General features: G+C 41.2%; 1 protein-coding gene across 1 annotated transcript; it reads right to left on the minus strand.

The window, feature by feature from the left end:
* Positions 1 to 961: 961 nt before the first annotated feature.
* Positions 962 to 1996, minus strand: ier3 (immediate early response 3). Its single transcript, XM_041788088.1, has one exon. The coding sequence runs from the start codon at positions 1935 to 1937 to the stop codon at positions 1365 to 1367; it is 573 nt and encodes a 190-aa protein (XP_041644022.1). The 5' UTR covers positions 1938 to 1996; the 3' UTR covers positions 962 to 1364.
* Positions 1997 to 11392: the final 9396 nt, after the last annotated feature.

An 11392-nucleotide genomic window follows, 5' to 3' on the forward strand; every position in this document is an offset into this window, starting at 1 on the left:
ATTCTTTTGTTTGTAATTTGTGTTTATCCTGTAAGGACTCGAATGTTTTAAATTTCCCCTATCCCAAAGATTATAAATATGGTAAATCCCTGCTTCATACCATTTCTGAAAGTTAGATCAGGTATATTACAGTAATTTTAATAGATGTTATGATTTACTTTCCAGCTCTGCATGCAACCAATCTTAATTGTCCAGAGATATTCCAATTGTAGTTTTGATTTTGAAAATTAAGTGCTTGGCTGCTGGACTTGAAACTTTTAAGCGTCAGAAATTTCTGCCACTCGCTGCCTGGTCATATTTTTGTCTGAAAAGTTGCATAAACTTTGATAGAAGCTTTTAGAATTTGTGCTTTTTCAAAAATGTAAAACTTACTATGAGAGCACGAAAGTGATGCAAGAGTGCTGATCATGTCATGCCTTTAGGTGCTAAAATTATAAGGTGGCCCTGAAGGTCACCTGCAAAAAATGTCACTCTTTAAATCTGTTTCACTAAAAGAAAAATATTTGATAAACCAGAAATATGATTTGTAAAATGCAAAACATCAGAATGCAATTTTTTAAAAAAGAAATAGATCTTTAAGAATCATTAATTTTAATTTCTTTTTTGAAAAGCCTAAATACCAAAGTTTATCTGAAATATTTAATGGAACAGAACACATGAACTGTTTATGACTTTCACTAAATCTTTTTGTTGTTTGTTTGTTTGTTTGTTTTGGTGAGATATTTTACATTTGTGCATGTCATCTTAAGTTTTTCCAAATTTGTGAAATATTCCTGATTTGAGTTCAATGTTTTGTGTCAGTAAGATGTTTTATATTTGCCCCTCAGGGCTACCGTAGAATATGAAACAACCAATAAAATCAAACATTTGGAAACATGAGTGAAGAGGCAGGAAACAGGAACTTCATTTTAAATATTATTTTATTAAAAATTATGATTCAATAAATAGCAAATAATGAAATAAATAACTAAATAAGACATTTAAACGTCAGACTTGGTCAGTGTCGGTTGTTTGGCTGCAGCAGACATTTTTCATGATTCCATCATGAAGTTTTCCTGCAGGCCTGTTAGTGCAGTTTGAGTCTGTAAATCACAGAAAAGTTCAAGTTTTCATGAGTTCAAGTTTCAGTTTGTTGTTAGCGTTCACAGTTCTGTCCTTCTTTTTCTCTCTTCCTTTCTTTCTCGTGTCCCATCCGGACTGCGTCCTCAGCGGGACAGCTGGCAGGAAGAAGCCGGCGCGTGGAGCTCCGTCTGCGGCTACTCTCTGAAGTCGAGCCGCTCCTCCGGATCAGCTCCTGCTCGGGTCATTTTGGATCCCAGGAGCCCAGACTCGGGCTGTTGACAGTTCGGTCAGTCCTGGGCTGTTCAGTTGTCGCTGCCCAGTCTGTGGTAGACCAGCAGAGCCACCATGTAGCTCTTCGGTGCGCTCTGCTCGTATGACAGGCTGCTCTCCGTCTCTTCCGCGGACGTTGGGCAGCTGCTGCTCTGGATGTGCTGGCTGGATGAAGCTGGACCCTCACAGGATGTTTGTGAGGCTGAGACCTCGCTGAGCTCTGAGATCCTCCTCTGCTCCTCCGTGCACTGGAAGGGGAAGCTCTGGTAGTCGATAGCCGGGCTGTGCGCGCTGCTCAGCGGCGTGTCTGCGCACGGCTCCTCGGTGTAGATCTGCCACAGCACCACCAGGCACAGGATGACCAACCAGCGCTTGGCCTGGTTCTTCTCTGGAGGAGGGAGATGCATGCGGACCTTAGCTGGGTACATAACCCGGGTGCAGCGCTTCTTGGGCCGGATTGGCACGTAAGAGCGCACGGCGTTGGCCTGAGGAGTGATCCGCTCGAAGGTGAACACCTCCGGCTCCGTGCTGCGGTTCGCCGTCCTGGAGTGGGCGAATCTCTCCCTCTGGATCGTCATGGTCACACTATTTGTCCGTGAGTACATTTTCTTTAAGTGTTTCTGTCGCTTTTCTCTCGAGTTTCTCTCTTTGTCTTTCTCTGAGATCTCAGATAGTCAGATATGTCTGACCTAGAGCAGCGCTGCTGTTTTATACCCTCTCTGCTCAGGTTGTGTTTTTAAAACACGCCCATACACAGCAGGCCACTCCCTGAAGCTCTGCCAACGCACCTATTTGTTGCTCAAGTTGGAAATACCGAAAAACCTGCATATTTCTCCGTGTGTGTCCGCGGAGGGCTGAGGCTGCGGTGGAGCTGAATCATCGCAGGGCTGGTGAAATAATCCCTCTCAGAGAATGAGGAAATTCATGCACAGACATTTTTATGCTCTCATATTTAAATTCAAATATTTTATATTTAAATCACTGATAAAGCTCGTGTTATTAAATCACCCAAAGGCTGAAGAAGAGCATATGTATGGAGGCCAATTAGTGCCAGGGATTAACACAACCAAAGGAGGATATTTTATTCTCCAAACCAAACAGAAATAAACTTTGTAGTTATTTTTCCTCCAGCCTGGCTTTAATCTCCCTTTATGACAACTTTTCACAGAAAAACACCAAACACCAAGCATGGTTTTGTAGTTTAGTAGCCTTCAAAACCTGAACCTTTTTTTTCTTACAGTAGAATAGAAATGCATGAAAATGGAAAAAAAATGTTTTAACAGAGGCAAAAAAAACATCAGAAGGTGGAATAGATGGGTTAAAGTGGCACAGAATCGCACCAACAAACATTGAAATGTTGTGACATTTGGGAAAAAAATGGGCAGAAAAGTGGGGGAAAAGTGGCAATCATGTGCAGTAAAGGTGGTGAAATGGACCAAAGACACAGCAATGGATTAACAGAGGCAACAGAGTGGAAGGTGGCAGAGTAGAATGGCAGAATAACGAGTTGAAAAGGGGTTAAAATGGACAAAAATAGGTTCAAAGTGGCAAAAAGACAGGGTCAAATGGGAAAAACATGGTCATAAAAGTGGTGGAAGGGGTTAAAACAGAAAAATGGCTCAGAAGCTGCAGTTGTGAGCAGGAAAGATGGTGAAATAGAATTAGAGGAGGCAAAAGTGGATTCTAAGTGAAAAAAAAAATGGGTAAACAGAGGCAAAATGTGTCAGAAATGGCCAGAAAAAATGGTGGAAAGTGGCTAGGGGAGAAAATAGATTAGAACTGGCCAGAATGGACCATAAAGGTTGTGAAATGAGATCCAGAAAGCCACAAAATGGGTTAAAAGTGGCAAAAAATAAGTTTAAAGTGGCAAAAATGGGCAGAAAAGTGGGGAAAAAGTGGTAATCATGTGGAGTAAAGGTGGAGAAATAGGTTTAACTGGTGGCAAAATGGACTAAAGAGACAGCAATGGGTTAACAGAGACAAAACAGAAGAAGGTGGTAAAATTGGTGGAAATATGACTTGAAAGAGGTTCAAATGGTCAAAAATAGGCTAAAAGTGGCAAAATTAGGAGCTAAATGGTAAAAAATGGTCATAAAAATGGTGGAAGGAGTTAAAAAGTAGAAAACGACTCAGAAGTGGCAGTTATTGTGCAGCAAAGGTGGTGAAATGGGTTTAACTGGTGGTAAAATGGGCCAAAGACACAGCAATGGATTAACAGAGGCAACAGAGTGGAAGGTGGCAGAGTAGAATGGCAGAATGACGAGTTGAAAAAGGGGTTAACATGGACAAAAATAGGTTCAAAGTGGCAAAAAGACACGGTCAAATGGAAGAAAAAGGTCATAAAAGTGGTGGAAGGGAACAGAACAATGGCTCAGAAGTGGCAATTATGGGCAGGAAAGATGGTGAAATAGAATTAGAGGAGGCAAAAGTGGATTCTAAGTGTCAAAAAAATGGGTAAACAGAGGCAAAAATGGCAAACGATGGCAGAAATGGACAGAAAAACTGGTGAAAAGGGGTAAAAATTGGCAGGAATGGGCCTTAAAGGTTATGAAATGAGATCCAAAACAGGCTAAAAGTGGCAAAAATAGGTGGAAAAGTGTTTTAAAAGTGGCATGCTAACTAAGTTCAGAACCCAGTAATAGTAATAGACACATACACTGAAGTAAGTGTTAGCCAGGATGCTAGCACCACTGCTACTCATCCAACACACATGCACTGATATCATCAATAAATCCCAGCTGGAGAGGGCCCGTTCTCTGGGTCTGAGGGTCCCGGACAAACCTGTGGCCAGGCCTGACCCCTCACAGTTTGACGAGTCATCCCACAAACACGTGAGCAGAGAAGAAAGGCCATCACACACACTCTAGGTGGCAGTTACTGTTTATTAACCGCTATCAAACAACCAGTGAAGAGGAGGAAACAAGCACAAAACAGAAATAGCTTTAAGTTTGTTTTTTTTTTTCCACTGGATCCCCGCCTAGGGCCTGTGACCCCCAGAGGGGCGCGAAAGATCTCAGAGGGCGTGCAATGCTTTGTCTGCTCTGAAGCTGCCAGAACTGGATTTAAATGAATGATCTAAAATCATTAAACACAGATTAGAAAGTTCATACTTTTACTGGTAAAACTTGCAGACCTGCACTCTTAGAGATTCATCAATGAAACGATTAAAATAACGCTGATTTTACACACCAGTATGACCTGTTTTAGGGGTCTGAGGGGTGCTCGGCCTTTCTTAGATGCAAGTAAAGAAAGAGGGTTTAAAACCACTGATCTATTCTTTATTTTAGACTAAACTCTCATTTTACTCTCAGACATGAAATCTGAGTGATTGTGGGTGTTTGAGTCTTACTTTAGGAAAGTTTCCACATGAAAAACCCACATTACACAGTCCAAAAGTACTTCTTTATTTTCTCAGTATTTATAGATTTTACATAATCTTTTTGACACGCCAAACATCCGGCTGAAGGATAAAGGAGGCAGAAAGTCAGTCTGTCAGTCATTCAGGGAATTCTTTAAAAATACAATGTTTATTTCATTAAAATGGATAATGTATTTTTTTATTGCACTTAAGTGCCCTTTGTCATGGAAGCGATCTTGTTGTTGTTTGTCCTGGTTGTCTTTCAAGACTCTTAGAAATAAAGTCTTTTAGTTTCATTTTGATGTTGCTAAGTCTGAGTCTAATTTGTGGAGGATTTGAAGGAAGTTTCCAGCAGAAACATGTGACACATGCCATTCTCTCTGTGGCGTTTACAGTCAACTGAAACCTTTCAGGACTTCTGCAGGACCAGGATTTCTAAATACCATGTGAAGTTGACATCAGAACCATGTGCAGGAACATGAAACAGACAGAATGTGTAGCTACGGAAGCCCAGTGAGGTCATAAAAAAACAAGAAATGCTTCAAATGTTTTAATGTGACCTAAACTTTATTTTTCTCCTCATAACACTAAAGAACAGGTGTTTTTGTCTTTACCTGCATGAGGAGCTTAATCTTGAAAAGCAGATCGACCGTCCAGATTCCACATCTGTCATCAGGTAGATCCATCTTGCAAACTCATAAATGAAACAACTGCTCCAGGTCTGAACACGGACCTAACCAATCAGCATCATCGTAGTAAAACGATGCAGTAGGGGCGGGGTTTGATTGTACTGGAAGTCAGTATATGCAATGGCTAAAAGTTTGCTTGGATGTATCTGCTTTAGCATAAGCAGCTTTAACAGAACCTTTATCAAACAGCAGCGCTAAAAGTTTTCCTTGGCAGAGAAAATGTTTTCACTCTTCTCCTGACCGGCCTCAGCCTGAGTTTTATCCAACAACATGTTCCACTGCTCAGAAACTGCAGCACCTGCCAGCCGAGTTCAGGTGACATCATTTTGTCCTGTCAGTCTGATTGGCCCATAATGAAAGTGACAGAGCGAGGGTACATAAAGGAGCAGTGGTGGGTTTATTTAACATCACTGTAGCTGCAGGGAGACGACGCAGTGGTTTAAGCTAAAGAGACAAAAAAGGATGAAACTGAGGCAGGAATTAGTACACTAATTGCAGACCTTAATAAGTTAAGATTCACTTTCATTTATTTGAAAGTCCGGCCCTCAGGGTCTCTGTGAAGACTGAATCTGACCCTTCTGCAAATGTACCTGATGACCCCTGTCCACATGATTGAAGGTCCATTCGTCTGATGTTATATTTCATTCTAAAAATAGCTTTGCTTGCATGCAACTGTACTTTAAAGTGGAGTTTTGTCGGTTTTCCAACGTGTGTTTTTCATCACCCAGATTTCATTCAGTGTGGTGAAATGACAGGATGTTACGGTTGTGAAAGTCCGCAGTGACCATGCAGCTTTTTACACTTCTTTTAAGAGCAGAGTAGTTCTTCTTTTCTGCCTATTCACATTGAGTTTCCTCTAAGTCTAAGCTTTATAAAGACGATGATTTTTAAAAGGACGCTTCGTTCAGTAGCTTATGCAGGTCATTTTAAAGTAGGTCACAAGATGACCAAATATTTGATTTCAAGTTGTTGCAAAATGAAAAGGATTATCAGAAAGAAGCTCTTTCTGGGTTAAATAAATATGTCATGTATAAACTGGTGTAAAGTTTGAATCAAAACTAGGAAACGACCAAAAAGTTAAAAGACCAGCATAACCAGGATAACTGTGAATTAAAAGCAGAAACTGAATGTCATTAGCGGACGTAAATAAAAAATTGTTGTGGTTTAATTACTCAGCAGATGTTTCTAACCCCTGCAGGTTTGTATTTTTCCTCACTGTAAACTCTTCATAGAGAAAAATGTAGACTCATTCACCGGGTAAATCCCTCTCTCCAGTTCTCTGGAATCGCTTTAATCAGACTGTTGAGTTGCGTGTTTTCACTTTCTGCCAAGACTTGTTACAACATGACTGATGACTGAAACAATCCTGCCATGCAAGAAGAGCCTGCATATTTACAGCCTTTTGTAAGATCTGTGAAGTTAGACAAGAAAACTTCAAAGAATACAACAACTCTGGAACACATCGACTGATATGTAAACCAGAGTGTGCCATTAGACGCCTCAAACATGTCTGTTTAAAAAAATAAGACATAATAGAATGTTTTTTTTTAATTTATCACCGCTGTCTTCACTCTAGCTGTGCTCAGGAAGTACAAAACTTCATGTAGCATTTCACAATAAAATCCCTGGTAGATCGTGACCCAAAAGTGAGTTGGGGATCTGTTTTCAGAAAAGTAGCAGTAATTGGTACCCTTTCCCCCCGTGCCATGCCCATGCATGCGTGGGTTCTCTCTAGGGCCCCGTCCACATAGAAACGAATTCAGGAGTATATGCAGAAGATTTATGTCGGATTGGCGTTTCATCCACACGGAAACGATTACTTCATACATAGCGTATCTCCCTTAATGCGCCTGTGCGCATCCAACCAAAACATTAATGGCAAACTACAGGGTTGTGTTCGTGCTGCAGAAGCTACTGAGCTTGTTGTGGCTTTACAGAAAAATCTGATGCTCCTTTACCACCACTGCGAAACACATAAACCATATGTTCTTAAATCCAATGTGGAGAACAACCAGAAGGACAACTAGAAGAAAGTTTGTGTCAGTGTTCTGTAATCTTCTTCTTCTCCTTTAGTGCATTGGTCCGTGGCAGCGTTACAGCGCCACATACAGGCTTGGCATATGCACTACAGCGTTTTCAGTTGTTTCAGTGGTTCCTGAAACAACTCCATCTTTACAGAAATCTTTTTCAAAATGAAACGGCAATATATCGTTTTCGTCTCCATGTGGATGGAGCCTAGGTACACCTGCTTCTCCTGACCACCTTAAACATGCTCATTAGGTTAATTGGTGACTCTAAAGGTGGGAGTGTGAGTGTGCCTGGTTGGCTACCTCTATATGTCAGCCCTGCAATTGACTAGAGACCAGTCCAGGGTGTCCCTGCTTCTTGTCCAGTGACAGCTAGGCTAGGCTCCAGCCCCCTGTGACCTCTAATGGGATAAGAGCTGCAGAAGATGGGTAGATGGATAATGATAGTTTTCCCGAGACAGTGTGGTAATTCTTCAAGAGATTACCAAAATTTCCTACATCACAGCAACATGGAGTGAAATAAATGTATGCATGCATGTCCAGCCCTGGCTTCAATTATGATGCAAGAAAGAACAGATAGATGGAGGTGGAGTAATTCTAAATAACTTTAGATTATTTTGTTTTCATGTGTGATCCTCCTGTTCTAGCATTTGTTACAGAATGTGTCTGATTATGTTTCATTGGTGCTAAAAAACAACCATGTTAGGATTTCTAAAGTCTGACGTTCCAGGATATTCTTTGTCCAAATATATACTCCATACAGGTGATAGAAAACCGACAAGCCGTCCGCTGTGGTCTGAGTATTTGTAGAAAGTCTGATGACTGTGACTTCTTAGGAATGATTACTGCTTTACTGAAGAAATGCTTTCTTCCTTTAGTTCTAACAGTGCCCTAATTCCCGCCTTTCAGTGAACCTGGAACTGTCGAAAAGACACGAACATCATTTCCCTCTTACAACAGATCTAAGCGGCTAAAACATGAGTGAGCCTTTCAGCAGAAACATGATTAATGGAGAATCACCTTTAGCTGCTTTTGTTTATTGAAAATGCTTTTTCCTTTGTGATGAAATTTCCTTCATCTCTTTAGCCTCACTGGTCAGGATAAATAAAGACTTCATATCGTGAGATTATCAAAACAACAACACGAAACACTTCCTCACTAAAGGAGTGTGTGCTAATGGAAAAGTCGAGGTTTTCTGTTGAAACCGTTCATATTAGGGCTGTGAGATTACTTTTTCTAGTGCAGTTACTTGATTACAAAAATAATCAAGTTAACCATATCACTATACTGTGATTAATCATGATTAATCACAGCTTTTTAAAAAAATAGTTTAAGTATATTTTTATGTTTTTAGATTTTTAAAGGTTGTTATTTTCAAGTGTTTTATTTTTTTCTTTTAATTCTGTGTACAGCACATTAAAGTGCTGATCTGAGTCCTTATCAATACCACTATCAATACTTTCTACAGTTAAGTGGACAGACAAAATCAGGGCAAATATTAAAACTACAAGCGGTCTTAGCTGAGCAGAGCTTGAATTGAAAAGCTATGATTCAGTCTGTCACATCTATTGTATATCCCTCACATATAAACACACATTCACACTGTATTTATTGAAATTTCTCATTGAAAACTACATTTTCCCATTTTTATTTGAACACATCATAACATATAGAATACGGTCGTCTAACTGAACGCATCATATTTTCTGTCTTCAGCTCATCAAGTTCGCTAATTAACTTAAAATTTTGCCAATTCCACCGTGGATTTCTACACTGGATGAATATTGTTAACAAACAGGACTGTCTCAAAGTTTTGGAGCACTTTTCAGCATTTATCTGAGCAGCTGAAGAAGAAAACTGTCCTGAAGCAGCTGAAGACAGTGGTATGACCATGGCTTGATCACGTGTTGTTGTTAGCGTCTTTGCTAACATTAGCAAAGATGTGTCTTAAAGGGATATTTCAGGATTTTTGAAGCTGGGTCGTATGAGGTGCTTGGCTATAGTAGTAGCATTAGCCTCCAGTGATTTTTGTGTAATTTGATCCTGTTGTTATTATGAGCTCAGAGAGAGCTGGCACATAGCGGCTGTAGATGGGAACATGTTGTCAGCATAAATTCACGAGTTTTACGACAAAAAAGGGCCAAGGAAATATGTTGGCTCACCTGTGCGCTGTGTCGAAAACGTACACAGCACTTTATTTCTCCCAAAACACCCCTCTGTGTCAGGCACTAACTTATGATGCAGCTTTCGGCATTCTGTATCCTTCTGCCTCCGCTCACTGTTTACTTCACACATCCGCCGGTCAGCTGTGTGGGTCTGTGGACTTCTTCAGGAATAATAACACCCCATCAAGCTAAAACAAAGATAACGAGCGATTTCGGCATGAGTGATGATGATGTGCCGTTTACTGTGGATACGAAAGGATATTTGTATGAACCGGATTACACTGAAGAAGAACTTACACAGATGGATACAGACCAGACTTATACAGCGGGCTGAAAGAGAGACCAGAGAACCTTCATTTGAAATTTTAGAGCAGGAGAGATCCCGAGTTACCTGGTGGTGTAGGTGTGGAAAGTGTGAATCCATGCCAACCCACTTGGAGAACTGCTGTTGTCATAAGTGGGACTTAGTTGTGACTCTTCTTCAGGACATTTCTGAATCAGAGGGTAGCGGCTCACAGGCGCCTGCAGTCTGCATCACACTCCATCCAGAATTTCCTGTCTAATTGCCGGTGTTTTGCGGACCTTCTTCAACTTTCCAAAGATAAATTGGGAAAACAGACCCCGACTTGAAGGGCCGAATGGAAATTTGTCTTCTAGGTAAGCTTATGACTGTCGCCTTTTCCTCTAATGGCTGATATGTATGGTGTCAAGGAGGTGTGCTTGTTTAAACAGTCTGGATAAATGCAAGTACGCAGCATCTTCTGAATCTAAAGAAAACAGATTAAAAAACCCAAAATGCGTTGTAGTAACCGATGCTTGACCCCGCTACACTGCAATCCACACAGCTGACCGGCTGATGTATGAAGTAAACAGTGAGCGGAGGCAGAAGGATACAAAACGGCGAAAGCTGCATCGTAAGTTAGTGCCTGACACAGAGGGGGTGTTAGGAGAAATAAAGTGCTGTGTACGTTTTCAACACAGCGCACGGGCGAGCCGACATATTTCCTTGGCCCATTTTTTCGTAAAACTCGTTAATTTACGCAGACAACATGTTCCCATCTAAAGCAGCTATGCGCCGGCTCTTTCTGAATTCGTAATAACAACAGGATCAAATTACACGGAAATCGCTGGAGGCTAATTCTACCACTATAGCCAAGCACCTCATACGACCCAACTTCAAAAATCCTGAAATATCCCTTAAACTCTTTGGGCGCCAGAGTTTTTTCAAGAAAATATTCAATTTTGATCTCAAGATTTCAAAAGGCTGTAACTTAAAAGTAGTTAGAGATAAAGGCAAACTGTGATTGAGAAAAATCTTCAGTATGACTCAGAGTTTGTGAATGGGAGTAAATTCACTCATCTAATTTGTATATTCTGACATCACCAGGTGGCCTCCACCACCATCGGCTGTGCGTTTTCTCCCACGGCTTCTAACATGGCTGCCCCTACCTCTGCAGTGTTTTTCATTCCCTACCTCCATCACTATTTGCTGTGTTTTGACCACCCCCATACCCCCACCACGTCCCCTCCCTCCCCGGCCATTGTGAGGCAAAGCATTGGCCTCAGTATCTGCTGCTTGTGGACTGTCGTGGCACACTGAAATGCTGTCGGTGCTAACAGACGCACAGTCAGCCATGGTTTCACCAGACAACTGAACGTCCTGTCAGAGGGTGAATATTCCTCTATTCCTCCCAGCATTGTGAGTATTCTCGCTACAATTTGCTCTCCTTCTCTGCGTTACGCTCCCACTACAACCACCGCTTCCTTGTCTTCTAGACCTCAGGAGGGTCTTTCAAAATTCTCTCTCTCCAAAACTTTGAA

The sequence above is a fragment of the Cheilinus undulatus genome, linkage group 5 (assembly GCF_018320785.1).
Source record: "Cheilinus undulatus linkage group 5, ASM1832078v1, whole genome shotgun sequence".
In the NCBI taxonomy this organism is placed as follows: domain Eukaryota; kingdom Metazoa; phylum Chordata; class Actinopteri; order Labriformes; family Labridae; genus Cheilinus; species Cheilinus undulatus.